This window comes from Anarhichas minor, unplaced genomic scaffold, assembly GCF_050575085.1.
Source record: "Anarhichas minor isolate MPS153535 unplaced genomic scaffold, ASM5057508v1 ptg000014l, whole genome shotgun sequence".
Classification (NCBI taxonomy): domain Eukaryota; kingdom Metazoa; phylum Chordata; class Actinopteri; order Perciformes; family Anarhichadidae; genus Anarhichas; species Anarhichas minor.
This window is the reverse complement of record NW_027466460.1, coordinates 3,431,391-3,447,907: the sequence shown is the minus strand read 5'-3', so window position 1 is coordinate 3,447,907 and position 16,517 is coordinate 3,431,391. Positions and strand designations below refer to the sequence as shown.

The window sequence follows — 16,517 nt, the reverse complement described above, 5'->3', positions numbered from 1 at the left end:
TAGAGCCACTTCCATACTTATTTTTACCCAAAACTACAATATTTTCCTAAACCTAACCAACTAGTGGTTAGGAGCACTGATCGCTTGTGTTGCTGGGCATAAAATAACTTTTTTAAAGATACCATATGAACCGTTGTATGAGGATACGTTGGTTAAAGTGACGATGAACTAAAACTTCAACTTGATGCTAGAAAGACATCTTGACTGGAAATGGCTGGGTATGTCACTTACATGCTACTTTTCACTATTCCATTTGATCTGAGAACGACTAACAGAAGCTCACGTCTCAAAGAAAGTCAGAGTAGTGTGCGGAGACCGGCAGATGGTAACACCAGGTAAACACTGCAGGCTATACTGTGAAAGGATGTGTTCATTATGTTCAAATTACCTGACAGGATAGAGGGAGGGACTGTTTACTGGCAACCATTTTGACTAAGAATTACATTCAAATACACAGATTATGTAAAAACCCTTCTGGAGGAAACATAATGCCACTTACACCATGTTTTTTTAAATCCACATATCAGACAACATACATTAACTGCAAGATGTTCTGTGCCAATGCATTTTGCAGATATGTTCATACTGAATGGACCTTCTACTATATACGTATGTGAACGCAGCCTCCACTATCACAGTCAAACACTATCCATCTCCATGACCTCTGCACTCTTAAATCTGCACCACACTACTTCCTGCATTGGCACTGAACATAAACCACAATTGCATATTAGTTGCATATGGATTTAATTATCAAAAGACAAGGGGTTGTCTGCAGTGCTGCAATATGAGGATATGTAACATTTAAATACTGCAGCAGGCAGAGCTTTCCCTCGGGTACAACCATTTCTGTTTGAGGCTAAGTGGCCTTCTCCTTGCTGCGTCACAAACTGTCACTGGAGCAAACATCATCTTCGCCAACTTTTCTCACATTTTTTGTTGCTTTTCTTGTCAGAAGAAAGGATTTTAAAAAGTGTTTAACTCACCATTGTCTGTAGACACCATAAAGGTGTTGGGAGTTGTATCTCGTCCCCCTCCTCCGTTTTCAAACGCTCCATATCCCTCACTCTCCTGAAGCTGCCAGTTTAGACCAAACAGGTGCATCGCTAGAGATGAGGAGGCAGAAGAGGACACAAGAGGAAAACAGGTAGGTCAATACAGGGTGGAAAATTAAAAAGAAGATAGAAAAGAAGAGGAGAGGAGAGGGAAAGAGAGGACAGGTAAAGGGAAGATAAAAGAGGAAAACAAAAAACGATAAAAAAATGTCTGTCTGAGTCACTAACAGACAAAAGAAGAGTGAACATATAGTATATATATATACCAATATGTGTGGTTCTGGCTGTTTAAGCGTACTGAGCACTAGCAGTATGTTTTTGGAAACATGAATAATAACTAAAATGCTCTCAGACTAGATGCAAAAATGAGATGGGCACTACACACACACACACACACACACACACACACTGAAGCCCATATGGAAACACATACAGTAAAAACAAAAATAGTGCCACACACAACCACTCCAACCAATTTCCCTTATTCTCTCCACATACACCAGTACCCAGGGAAAGATACAATGGAGTGTGTTAGCATCAAAGGACGCCTCCAGCAGCTAACCTCTACCACCTACATGTTTCCTCTCTTGCTCTATCTGTGTGTGTGTGTGTGTGCACGCCCGCCCTTGGCTCGTAAATCATCTGCTCACTAGCTATCTCCCTCCTCCTCCCTGCATCTCAATTGAGATATAACCAGATTTTTCGGAGGCCAAAAAACAGTCAAATTGGTGCAAACCTAACAGAAGAGAAGCAGCCACACCGGTGAGTCCATTTCTATTCACCATCACACCTCCCTCCTAAACTTCACTCCTATATTCTGCATGCTGTCTGCTCAGTTGTGTTGAAACTGAAGCAGCAGAGGGGGAATATCCAACTAAATTAGACACCACAATGTAATAATGTAGGATGTTGTTGGATGAGTTTACACTGACGTATCTATATTACACAGCACATTCATTGTTTCCAGTCTCATTTTGCTGGAGTCAGGCAAAAATATAAAAATAATGTTCAATATAAAGAAAAGTACTTTTTATTCACCAAAACTGTCTGTGAACCTGAATTCTACTAATATATATAAGACAGAAGATTATAAGTGGACCTGTGGAAAGCTTGTCCTGAGGGTGGCGCTACAGGAAAGACGACTGAGGAATTAAACATTGATGGGGGGGCATAAATGTGCTCATGTCTGCTCATGCTCTATACATCATTTAGAAATTACGCCTCAAATTCAGTTTGTATAATTTTAACAAAATTCCCAGAAACGGGAAAGTGATTAGCAAAAACTGCTTTAAAAGAATCCATGTAACCTGCAAGGTGTGCAGAATGTTAATATTTGATCAATTTTAAGAGAGAAATGATTGAAAACAAACCTCATATCATGTTGAGTATGTGTACGGCAAAATGTCCCATGACAGCGTATGACATGATGAGAAGTATCTAACCTGTTTGTGCTGGTTAAACATGGAGGAACACATGAGGAGCCTGGACTGGATTCCTCACACAGCAGATATTAGAGAGAGCCGTGTCAAGGACCAATTACTGATTCAACTTGGGAACATTTAGAGAGAGAAGACCGACTCGCACACTCACACACACACACTAATTCCGCACACACAACTACACCTCGATGCCTCATTAAATTAGAGCCGTGCTGTGCCAGCACGTTATCCACAACCCCTCCTGGTGAGGACAGGAGCAAAGGGTCATGGGAGAGTGCTGGCTAATCGACAGGAGCCTGTGTGTGTGTGTATGTGTGTGTGTGAGGATTAATGGTTATCGTTACATACAAGACTGGCTCCCTCTCAAGGAACCTTTTTAGGAAATTTTAGGAATTAACAGAACATTTCAGAGAAATTTAGTGGTGGATTTAAGGAAGTTAGGGTACATGACGGTCATGGTAATTTGGCATGTACTATACATCCAACAATGCTAGAACTAAGGTGATTAAAAAAACCTGTTGTTAGGTTGCTATGAACTACTCAATTTCCTATTCTTTATAAATATGAACTGCTTTGTGATTTGAAGCTGTGAGGAGAAGTCAGTGCTGGATTCCATCCTAAAAATCCCTGCAGCAGCAGAAGTACTTGGATCGATGGAAGACAAACTATCCCACTGTGTTCAAAGAAGGACTGGAATCAACAACCTAGTGCACACGGTCAGTCTTTGCAAACTGATCCCAGTTCAGCCCTGATGATCTGACACACACTGAGAGGGACTGCAGCGGCCTGATTCACCCCTTTTAATGAAAAGAAGTGTAAGGACATACCAGAGGAAACAGTTTGGCTTGTTCTTATGTTTTAGTAATAGTGCTGTAATCACAGGTGTAGCTGTTGAAAATGACTCATCCCTGAAGAATGTGAAGCAACTATAGAAATGCTGACAGAAGAAGAAATGCTCCAATCACAGCCGTAGTCCACCCACTGTTTCCACTTATGTTCTCTGATTAGACTTCATCTCAGGACTGTGTCTGAGTATTCAGACTGTCCTTAGTAGACCTTTATCACAGAAGGCATTTTGACTTGACTTAGGAGAAAAATCACAGGTGTAACTATGAGCATTAATATCGGCTCCATCCCATTTAAAGGGGACATATCATGCTCATTTTCAGGTTCATACTTGTATTGTGGGTTTCTACCAGAACATGTTTATGTGCTTTAATGTTCAAAGAACACATCATTTTCCTCAGACCGTCTTTCTGTATATACCTGTATTAACCGTCTGTCTGGAACTCTCCGTTTTAGCGCCTGTCTCTTTAAGGCACTATCCAAATCAAGCCCAATCAGCTCTGATTGGCTTGCAAGAAAAATATGGTGCACCCCTGCAAAGATAGTTCTAAAGTCTGGGCGGCATATTCTAATGAGCCTGCATGTGACAGAGGAAGGGGTGTCAAATCTGAATGGCTTTTTGAATCACATGGCTTTTATTTCAAATCCAGGCAACCCACAAAAAACTGACTGGATTGTCTTATTTCACAGTTTGTGGGTTGGTAGGCACTCCAGATACCCAAATGTATGTGCACAATTAACAGGAGTTTTTCAATATATGTCCCCTTTAAGTCCATTGAGTAAGTATGCCTGATAGTAGAGAACACGGAAATGGATTGCAGCCATTAGTTACAACAGTCCATTTCTTGCCGTGATAAGTCCCCTCTGTATTTTGTTGCACCTTTATCATTCTGATTTGTTACATGGAAAGTGAAAAGTTATTCCAGTCCAGTACCCGAGGAAGTGCATCCATATTGGATGATTGTGCACCACACGATTTATGTCCACTGCCACGCTGAATGCCAGTGCAGGAAGTATTATGACTTTAGGTGGTGAGACGGAAACTAAGGCGGGGAGCTGGATGGCTATATAGCTTGTCTGACTTCCATGCAAGACACAGACCTGTAATTAGTGTTTGCCTTGTACTGTGACATCGATGTCTTCCTTAAACTTAACCAAGTGATTTGAGTAACCTTAAATATACCCGCAGTGTCATGTCGCTTAACCCAACCCATATCTTAACTAGAGCTGAACGATTAATCTAATTCAAATCGACATTGTGATGTGACAGAATGCAATTTTCAAATAGCAAAAGCTGCGATTAAAAGAAAGAAAGTTTGTATTGTTAATGCTACACAATCTAACCAGCCAGAGGGTGGGAAACACCTGGCAACGTGGGCTTCACCTACACACACGCTGCGCTATGCTCCACCTGACATGAGCAAACAACAGACAACATCTCCCCTGTGCTGCCCAATCACGGCCTGGAAGCAGGAACAGTTAACATGTTAACAACCAGGTTTTGAGTTTTGTGAATGTTCACACCAGGCCTGTTGATGTCATGTCATGATGATTATATTACATGCTTGAAGTTTCATGTTATAATAGATACTGAAGGTTTTTACCATTCAATAGCTAAATAAAGATACGTTATTCATATCCATTCATGCATCAGTTCATCTCTTTTCATCAGAACACTTTGGCCTGGCCTAAATGAAAGAGCAGTTTATATGTTGTGTTGATTATACTATAGAAGGATGTATTGCTTGTGTATAATGAAAAATACAGAAGATAAGGAACTTCAAAAAATCAAATGCTGAATGGAACCAACTTCAACCTGAGCAGAGGTCTAATGCATCTCAATGAGTGGAAACAGCTACTGCATGTAGGTGTGCACATCCTTTCAAACGTTTTATTTTACATTTCTAATATTTTCTCATCATATTGTAAATAATTGATACTATTTAACCCCTTGCTTCATTAGACAGCCTTTACTTTTGAGGATCAAGTATGTATTAGACAACAGACATTAGGCTGCTGAATTTAATAATCCGCAGTAAGGGGAATTCTTCAGGCATATCAGCTGACTCTGAAACAAGTGGTATCGCTAACTAAATGTCCAGGTATTTCCCTGCAGCTCTTTGTGTGTACAGGTGAAATTATATGATATGGAAGGCAGCAAAAAACAGTGCATTTTCTATTTAAATAAGAAATTACAAGTAAATTATAGCTGGCATCTAGCACACAGAAGAATTAAAGAGATAATAGGCTAAACCAAGAACCACTTCCATAATTTAAATGAACTGATTTATAAACATGTCTTTGAGCTATGTTTTGGACATAAATGCCGAGCAACATGTGACATTGTGTCCTTGTTGTTTTGCAAACTACTGTCCTGGCAGAATCACAAGAGATTAAAATCAGTCTCTGCTAATTATTACAAAGCATTAGGCTTTAGCTACCAAAGGATACTAGACCCATGGCAATAAAGCTTTGGCCTGCATGCAAATGTTGCAAATGCAAGAGTACAAGCTGGTTCATGGAATGATTGAGATGAAGCAGTGTGTCCTCACTCTTAAACTTATTTGGACTCACGCTGATGGGAATAATCAGATGAACTGGTTTTAGACCAGTGTGGTTGAAGAAAACTCATCTTTGTGTGAGACGTACGGGACCAGAAAAGATTTGAATGAATGGATTTTACAGAATCATCAAAAGTCAGCACACCCCAGTGGGAGTCACAGAGAGACATTCATGGTAATGGTTTTCTGAGTGGGAGTGTAACAGGTCTCATAGCCGCTGAGGATTGGTTCGATGCCGGACCTTGTTTTATGGGGCACACCTTGGCTCAGTTCGTAACAGGGGAAGCTTTATGTGTGTCTGTAGGTTTGTTTGTTAACACGGTTCTTCTGCCTGTTAGCACATGAACTCAATGACTAGAAAAAAAACAGCAATTCTGGATCATCCTTTTATATTTGCATATGTGTTGCTACAGGTGCATGCATGCAGCAGCTGGTCTATTTCCATGCACGCTTTGCATGTGAACTGTTTATTCTAACAGACTTTTGAAGAGGAGCAGTGGTGGGTGCCAGGAGGGAAGGTCTGAGCAGTAGGGCCAAAGAATGCTTACAACAATGCAAATATACATATTGTATTGTCCCTTTTGGACGTTTACTTCACTGTGTAAATGTGCTTCTAACCTACAGTCATTTTCTCATGACTACAGACTAGAGAAGACTTTCTCCACCACATTTCCACCACACTGACATGATACACCTTCAATCTAAATAGAATGCATGCACAATCCTGGAAGAGGATTTTTCTTTTAAATAGTCATTTTGACAATATTAGTAATTGTATGTCTTGGTCTGCCTCCTTCCTACACCACTGTAAGACACTTTTCATTGTTAATGAAATAAAATCTCTCACTCTCTCTCTCTCTCTCTCTCTCTCTCTCTCTATATATATATATATATATATTTATACTTATATATATGTATGTGTGTGTGTGTTGAGAGTTCATGTGTTTGTGAATCATACAATCCCAGGAAACTCTTAACAGATGCTTTGAATGAAAAAAAAAATCTAACAATGCTGCATGTGGAGCTCATGATACACACACACACACACACACACACACACACACACACACACACACACACACACACACACACACACAAAGAGATCTCCAAGTCCAAGGACCATCTGAGCTCAAATCATTTTGTGGGAATCAATGTCCTTTAGAAAAAATACCACTCTTCCACCCCTCTGACCCTTTTTTGTTCTCTCACTCCTTCCCCTCTCTTTTTCTCAAGGCTTTTTAAAAACAATATCACTCGCATACACTCTAACAAGGGCCAAACTGCCCTGACAGTTCAAAAGCATTGTAAGGGAGAAGGAAAAGTGGAAGCAGTCAAATCTGAGCATGCAGAAACAATGTTCGTTTCAGCCTCTGAAAGAGTGCTCGACCTACGGTACCCTCCCCATGGGTCACTATGCAAATGCAAACGCCTGTTGGTGTAAGCTGTTAGCCAGACGCTTCCAGTGAGTCTGGCAAGGTTGAAGAGTTTAATGACTTCAGTGGCACACTCTTAAATTGACGGTGGATATCACAAAATGTTCTGTTTAAGGGGATGTTTTGCACAAAAAGAAAAAATAATAATTGTGACAAATATGAAATATGTAAGAATAACACATTTCAGCTCTGGCTTTGTCAGATCTATCTAAACGTAAATAAACCTGACAATAAACTCTTTGAGTTATTACTCTGAGAAGATTCCTGCCTTTCATCAGCACCCTGAGGGAAAGTGAACAAAGCATTCCTACAATTTGACAAACTACATATTTGTCTGCCATCACTGTTCTGCAGAGTTTATCTGATGAAGAGAAGAATTGAGGTCTTTAAATCAATATTTTATTGTGGCTACATTTAAATAGAAATATAAAGGAGAAATGATCATGTGAACCATTCATTGACTTTGATGTAGTGATGTTGAAAATCTGACGGTCCAGCTTGCCAACAATTCATCACGGCTCACTGTATTATCAAAACCATGTTTCCAAGGAGTATTCCAGCTACAATTTACCATGAAATCTGCCCGACATATTAGCCTACACATCACCTATAGCACATCCTGGAACATGGCGGAGAGGGAGGGGGAGGAAGAAGGCCTGGAGAAAGGAAAACCCTGGCAGTCTGCTTATCTGATGGGCTCATACCACAGAGTGAAAACCAACACATGCAGCAACAAGACTACAAGAACGGCTGATACAGAGAGAGCTAGAGAGGCAAGGCAGCTGGACAAGATTGGAGGAGAGAAGAAGTGGGATTAACTTTGGACAAAGCAGAACTAAAAGTCCCATCGGTCATCCTGCACCTGGGCCAAACTAAACCTTTCAGACTGATGGGTATGCATGTATCCACAGCACTGATTAGCGTGTGTCTGTGTGTGAAAGAGGGAGACAAACAGAAAAAATGTGTGTGTGTGTGTGGTTTTACCTATGCAATAACAGAGCAGGACAGAGAGCAGTACAGATAGTCCTACTGCACTGAGGGCTGTACACCTGAGGGAAACAAAACAAAAAGATGGTTGTTGTGTTGCTGTCACCTTCATCAGTATCGGTTTTGTCTGAAATAACCTCCACAATATAAGACACATTTTCTAGATTCACTGCTGCAGCTTCGCAATTGCTTAATTTTGGATGTATGATCAACTTCCACAACACACTCTATCTGTAAACGACTTTATTTTTTCTCATCTGTTCCTGGAATAGCCAGTGCTCAGTGAAGTGCTACACTCTGACAACCCAGGCCCTCATCCTATGATGCTGTTCAGCAACACGCCAGAACTACACGATAACTGGTCTTAGCTAATGTTGTGGTTAGCAGAAAGACATTTTAGTATTGGGGAAATTTGCAAATATAATATTACATGTAATATTGTACAAAGGTGCAGTTGGACACAGAAAAACAGCCAATATTCTGCAAACTGTTATTATTAGCCAGAAAACCATGTGCAATTTTATATTTTATATTGATTTAACAGTTATACAAACAATTACAACAAAAACACCATGGATGCTCTTGTTTGCAAAGTCTCGAACCCAATTAGATGCCAGCTGGCCGGCAATTAGTCAACTTGAAAACTTTGTTAAATCTTGTAGCAATTCATTTTGTCTTCAACTTCTTTTGTGACTGGAATGTAGTTTTCTGTCCCAGCCAATGTTATTTGAAGGGAATTCTAATGTATACCCAAATGAGTTGCACAGAAGAAAAGGCCAGCACCACTTCCACTGACAACTCCTCTCCAAGACATTCTGATATTTTCTTCCATCTTACCTCCATGAGCAGTATTTGGAGGATTTTTTGAACTTGAACGCAGAGCGGGACAGGGTGTTCCTCGGCAGCGGCCTGGTGGGCGGGGAGTACACTGAACCGGTTGCCATGGTGTAGCCAGGAGTTGCCGTGGAGAAGAGGGGGGTGGTGCCTGTACCTGTCTTAAAGAGGAAGTGCCTGGAGAGCGGAAGAAGAAAGAGAGGGAGAGAGATTAGTTTTGGTACATTAGCAGGGAACATTGGCTTTGTTTATATGCACTGACGATGATCTGCAGCACACAGTTATCACACAGTTTACATACATTGTTGCTCCCGGGAACAGCGTCAGGTAACTGTGTGAAGTATGATTACTACTCTATCCACCAGTTCTATAAGGTTATCCCTTCTAAACTGCACTCAGGCCCGGCTCTAGACAAACAGGGAGCCCTTGGAGACACACACAAACAAGCAAAGATTAAAAGTACTGAACTATTTTATTGCAAATGATGGGGTGTGATTCCATTATCATGTCTTTCAAGATTATTGCGATCAAATAAAAAATAAAGCAGAAAAAAACATTCATTCAATTTTCTTGCTGAAATAAAAAAGATTGTCATTAATTATTGAATGTATGAACAGCGTTTTGAATAGATTGCTGTAAAACCTAATAGAAACTTAAGTTTTTCTTTTGCCAACTATATTTAATTACAATCAATAACTGGAGATGGATTTCATGTTTCATGCAAAGCAGCCTACTATGTACACTGAAACGCTACATCAAACTTCACTATGGACAGCATGTTTTTATTGTTGTTACTGTGTTGTACAGACAAAGTTAACACCATTAAAATCCCAGTTATGAACAACGTGGATCAAACACTTGTGGCTGCGTTTAAGTTTTTAAAAATACATTCCTCCGCATTATTATTTCATGTCTGTATTTCATACACAGTGCCTGTCAATTACATTGCCCCAACACACTGCGGCTCCTTAAAAAATAGCCTAGGCGGGTATTTTTAGCGGAGCAGAGCTGAGAGCCACTTCGGAAACGCGCCGCGGCTCGTCTGGTGGAATCACACGCTGTCTAGATTAGCTCCGGCTGCCAGAACGCGGCGCAGCTACTCCCAATGGAATATCGATCCTGAATCCACCTGCAGCTGTCACCAGCTCAGGCAAGCGTTATTGATATATCATCTTCGCTGCTTTCCTTCATGTTTTATTTTTATATCACCTCTCTCACACATTGTGCTGCTCATCAACTATATAAACAATAAGAACTACCACTGCCATTGATTGGTTTTATGTCTCCTTCTTTATTAAAAAAAAAGATGTGTGGGGCCCTACGTAGTTGCGTATTCAGGGTATAGGGCAGGCTGGCACTGACTACACTCCATACCATGTTTACCACATTGATATACTTTTGGGAGCATTTCCAGGAGCATACATTTCCAAAAACTGCACTTCTTTCAAGCACACATGGATGGTTATTAAGTGTCTTGAAGGATAATGGCATTTTAAATTAACTTATGTAAGTGTCTCTAAGCCATGTTGGTGAGCACAGACTTTTCATAGCCAATCTAACTGATGACCAGACTATCCTTGCTTTTCATTCGTATAATCTGTTCTCAGATCTGTTCTGAGTTTGAGGCTGTTAGTTTGGCTTATGTGGGTTTTCTGGAGACAAGAGAGAAAGCTCTGTTCTTTAAAGTCTCTGTGTTCAGCTCTCAGGACTTCTGTTGCTTCGACCTGAATCCCTGTGGTTTGGAGTTTAATTTCAATCCTGTCAATGTTCCTGTTTGTACTTTCATACATCAGCCGTATTTCACTGTTGAGTTGAGTAATTCTAGCGTTAATGCAAACCAAACATTTATCGTTGCTGCTGCTTCACATTAAGAGCTTTTCACCAGGGAACCAACAGGATGACTTTTATTGTGAAGAATTTATAGGAAATGCTGTGTGTTCGCGGGGCTTCATTAGTGTTGCTATTCTTCAATAAAAAAAGGTCTAATCAACACACATTTTGCGCTATTTTGTCAGCAGATCAGCTGTTTAGGTTTACTTACCAACAAATTCTCACTCCTAACTCTTCAGATACCGACCCTTGGTCAGGGGCCTTAAGCTTCAAACTGTGTTGCTCTAGGTCCCCCTCTTGCATCAGTTTTGGACATGTCAGGGGCGAAGGGTAAATTTCCTCTTGTTACATGCATAGTGTCTTTTAGAAATAAACTTCCATCTTCACACGAAGTTTGGTTAAGGCAATAAAACCACTTAGTTTGATTTAGGAAAAGAGCAAGTTTGACTTTAACTTGACTAACGACTCACGTGATTAGCAAGTGACAAACGCGTCACATGACTAGTGAATCATGTGATTACGTCAGTTGCTCGAACAGACTAATATTGAAGCAAGTGTGGTTACATTGGTGCTAGTTGAAAGTGTGGTGCATCAGTATTAGATGCCAAAAGGGCACTGACCAAGCGTTGGTATTTGTCAAGTGTCAAGTGACATCGGGTTGGATGTCTGGATTTTTTGTTCTTGTGTCTCTTAAATTAAAAAAGTTGAAATAAGTCAACATATCACACAGGACACGAAGAGCGGTCTCCTGAGTGACAGTCATGAGTTTGTTTCACCCAACCACTCCCCTGACCTCCTTCATACGCTGACTTTGTCACTTTTTATGCTACGTCACCTGGCTTCCCCCTTTACTTCAATCATAAATATGGCCACTAGAGGTTGCAGCCTAACAATTTTGGACCTTCCTGTGGTGATCCAACATACAAATAGATGATAATGGCCTACTGAGCAAATTAGGAGATAGAGTGGGGCCATACCACCTCAAATCTATGCTCCCGATGACAACTGATAACAGCCACTTAGAGGGCTAATAACACTTTAAGCAGGTGACACAGATGGAAAACAGGGTAAAGTGAGGCAGACATATCGCAGGCCACTGCAGTGACATGGTATAAGCCACTATGACACACCATGACACTCCATTTAAACCAATGTTTTGTCTTTGTGTAGACCACAATGGCTGTGACTCTCATAAGTCAGTCACAATGCGTTCTCATATTGTTTGCAGTGAGGTGAGAAAGCTTTATTATGCTCATTAACTTGATTAATGAAGCCTGTGACATGCATCTTTTTGTCTCATCTCTTAACTCAAGCACAACCACCTTCTGCAACCGGTCCAGAACTAATTTATAAACTATAATTCATCCACTATTAATTCTCCTGAACAGTGAAATACAACAACAATGTTGCCAGTATTTATTAGGGAACTCTGAAATGGTTGAGATTCGTTTTGATTGCTTTAACAGGGAAGTTTGTAAGAGTTGGAGGCCTTAATTCTCAACGAGAAGATGCTTTCTGGTTTTACCAAAACAAGAAACTCTCAAAACACTTATGTGATATCACCCAAACAAGCCAACCAGGTGACAATTGTCTATATAAAGCTGACATTTACACTGCTGCTCACATGATAGCCAAACTGTTCCTTTTCATTTGCGAAAAGGCTGTTGTTCCCACGGAAAAATTTCCACAAAGAAAATTGCTGGCACACTGTGCATGTATGGCTGCAGTAATTACCAAGGTCAAAATGTCTAATTAATAACAGAACCCCGGCTAACGAGCATCTGTAATTACAATCAGACTGCTCTCTAAATAGGCTGTGTGATTAACAATTATAACCTATTATAACAAGGGTCCTTCAATTAATACCTGCCTCCAGGCAAGAGGGGAGGAGAGAGATAGAAGAAAAAGACAGGAGTTTAGGAGACTGAATAAATAGACAAAGACTGAGCATTACTGTGTTTCGTGTGTGTGAGTTCTACAGCAGCAGTTAAAGCACAAACATATTGTTAAGCATTTAATGAAAAGCATGAGATGTATTCAGTCACACAGGCAAACAACAAGAGGAGATGCTGTATTTCACAGGATCAGGGATGACATGATGAGGCAATGTCATCAGATATGTTCTTTATATCGATGTTCATCATGTCAAATCAGGCAACATTAAATCATTAGTTTACGGACATGTTCAACATCCACAGGAATGAAAAAAAAAGAATAAGTGCAATATCTCTGACTGCTCTTCTTACATATACTACTATACTATTCTGTTTTGCCTTTGCTAGCTACTTAAAAACACATTTTTTATTCTATCAATTTATCAATCTGACATGAAGCTTTGGGAGGTTAACAAGTATCTACTTGATGTGATCATCAGCAGTTAAAGGTCAGAGAAAACCCATTAGTATTAGTTTTTTACTTTAAGTGGAGCGCTGTGAATGAGTAAAATACCTGAGTGGACTCACAGCACTGCTGCTTCTTATCTGCTAGTTCATGTCATCTCCCTGATGTCCCTGGTGTAAATCAGGAGGGATGGATGGATGGTAGGGATGGGCCATTCCAGGTTTTTAATAATTCCTTATGTTGCTGTATTTTTATCAACAGGTGAAAAGTAGTAATGTGACCCGACAGATGGTTTGTTACACAGAACCATCTGAGAAGCAAGTAATTGGAAACTGCATGGAAAAGGGAGGGTACTTTAAAAAAATGAATACTTGGCAGGTGATCAGATGACCCATCTGTCAATCATACTCTTGCCAAATCCATTCGGAAGAAGAGCAAAAACACTTTCACTTCCATACACTTTAATGTTACTTTATAAGGTCTTATATTGGGATAGCAAATCTCTTGCAATGTGCATCACATTATGTCTTTCCCTCCCAGTGGCTTTTAACATAAACTTCATGATTTTGTGCTTTCATTTTAAGTTTGTAAGAACAAACTTTGTGTTTGTTGAAATGGAAAATGACAAATAGTTCTTGCAAGTGTGATCTCTATCTGACATGGTATCACAGAGCTCTTTGTGTGTGTGTGTGTGTGTGTGTGTGTGTGTGTGTGTGTGTGTGTGTGTGTGTGTGTGTGTGTGTGTGTGTGTGTGTGTGTGTGTGCGCACGGGTACATTTTTATGCCTGCCACTTCATTATTTATCACCATATTAAACTGTGGAGTGTAAATGATATATAGCCACATTTCATTGTGCTTTCATTCAAAGTGAGAGAGGACGAGACACAGAGGCCAGGCGTGGACACAAAATTCAAGCGTGATCTTTTATAAACCTAACTAAGTGCTTTTGTTGCCTAAACCTAAACTTCCTGTAAAGATGGAAGTCATAGACATTAATTACATTTTTTTAATCACTTATTTAATTGTGTTTAAGTTTAGTTGTATGTAAGTAAAAATGTATTATATTTGATCATTCGTTTATCAATATTTGTATTGTAAAATGTTATTCTACTTTATAAATATTTCATTCACAAATAAATATAGGAGTAAAGCCTTAGTTTTCCCACTATGGTTTAAATTCCACTCAGATAAGATACATTTAACCTTGCATTTTTTAAATGATTTAGCATGAAACTAGAAACCTTTAAAGTAAATCAGCAGCATTGATCATTAGTCCTGGTATTTGCATCATCTCCACTGCAAGTTATTGTTATATAAATCCAGCCATAGTTGGCAGTTGAATGTGGACTGTAGACAGTGCTTCTTGTGAGATTAGTGACATGATGTTTTTCATGATGCTGCTGCACTGGGACATAAACCAGGACTGGGACAAACATGCAGTAGAGCTGCAGATAGCAGACCAACTGGTCTATATGTCTTTGTGTGTAAGTGCAAGTCAATTACAGCAGACAGAGCGAGGATAATCAAGTGTAAAATGACTGTTACCACAGTGAGCTTAGCTGAGAGTAGCATGTTGTCAACCATAACTAATCTACTAGTCCGCTCATAATAGCAGCCCTTGAAATGCCCTATTCTACAACCTGCATTTACATTACATTAACACTATTTACACCGGGCCTTTTAAGTGTCTCTAACAATAGGAGCAACACAAGGAGGCTGAGCTTGTGTGTGTTTAAGTGTGACATAAAGTAACAAAAGAGAAAACGCAGACAGGTTACGGATCCTCGGGAAGAAAATGACTGTAACTAATGTGTGGATAGCAGATGTTGTATATACAGTAGCCTAGCAGGCATGTCTAACACTGTGACAATAGCCAATGAACAACAGCTTTCTCCATACATTCACACACACAGCCACTGCCTACAGTATGTGGGATAAAAGAAGAATGTCATTTACATGTCACCATTTAATTGCTCTTTCTCTTCATGCTGAAAACCCTGCAACCACCCACACAGACCTGTGGAAATGAGTGCCTCTGATTTGTGTCTAGTTTGGCTGTCGTACATAATGTCCTGTCCAGAGAACAGGGAGTTTACAGTATACCAGAGGTGGCCACACTTTTTGATCTTGGGCCATGTACAGAAAAACTTAAAGGGCCAAACAATAGTAAATGCATTGTTTTCAACCAGTTAAAACGCAAGAAAACCAGTGTTCTAGACCAGAAAACCCCATGTGCCAATTCTTTTTCTATCAAAATAACTACACAACACCACTAAACACTTTAACATTGGACATTACAGTCGTAAACTGGTGTACCCACATACTACAAAAAGTCTTTCTGTATCTGCTGCACTTACATTTCATTTAAATGAATTCAATACTTTTAAACTCTAATACAGTGCATGACCTAAGTCCCCACTTAAAATATCTGGATGAAGTGTGTAATTATGTAAATAAGTAAAGTTAAAACAGGCAGAAAACAAATATTGGTTTCTGTTCATGGCCTAAGTGCCTTAAAATATTATGATGCAAATGTAATGTAAGATGTAGCTCTGTCTAATATCAAGATGTAACAAACATAACAGGCATACATATTAGTTTATTTGCTAAGAGGTTAGGACAGAGATGATTCATCTAAATGAAATCAATATCGAGTGTTTAAAACAGGATGTGTAATGTACAAGGTGTAATTCATTAGAAATGTATTTGAGCAATATTCAAGTTTATTTCTAAATATTCATCATAGTTTGCCAACCCAGCAGTATACTATAACATTTAACTGGCTTATTGACAAATATTGATTACAATACCCATTTGTTTATTCACATTCCACCACAGTGGAGTAATGAATGTGTGAAAAGTAGTAAAACACATTCTGAGATATTTTTATTTCATTTATTTAATGTAAAAAGCATACGATATGCAGCTAGCAACTGCAGCTACTCCACCAAATTTCATAGAGACTTGAATCAATCAATCTTCTGTTTTCTCCTTTTATACAGTGCCCTCCAGAATTATTGGCACCCTTTAGTAAAAATGAGCAAAACAGGCTGTGAAAAAATGTCTTTATTGTTTATCCTCATGATCTTTCATTCAAAATATTCACAAAAATCTAACTTTTAACTGAAGTAACATAATTGAAAGAAGCATTAAATTCTTATCCTGAAACAAATAGTTTTCTCAAAAATATAT

General features: G+C 39.4%; 1 protein-coding gene across 7 annotated transcripts in view; it reads right to left on the bottom strand.

Annotated features, from left to right (window-relative positions):
* tenm3 (teneurin transmembrane protein 3) overlaps positions 1 to 16,517 on the bottom strand; it is a 223,563-nt gene that overhangs the window by 87,432 nt on the left and 119,614 nt on the right. For all 7 annotated transcript variants that reach the window (XM_076091074.1, XM_076091076.1, XM_076091077.1 and 4 more), the window contains 3 exons: positions 9,159 to 9,332; positions 8,319 to 8,383; positions 987 to 1,106 (listed from right to left, as the gene is read on the bottom strand). In XM_076091074.1, the coding sequence (XP_075947189.1) occupies positions 987 to 1,106; positions 8,319 to 8,383; positions 9,159 to 9,332 (359 nt within the window). The remainder of the gene's footprint in view (positions 1 to 986; positions 1,107 to 8,318; positions 8,384 to 9,158; positions 9,333 to 16,517) is intronic.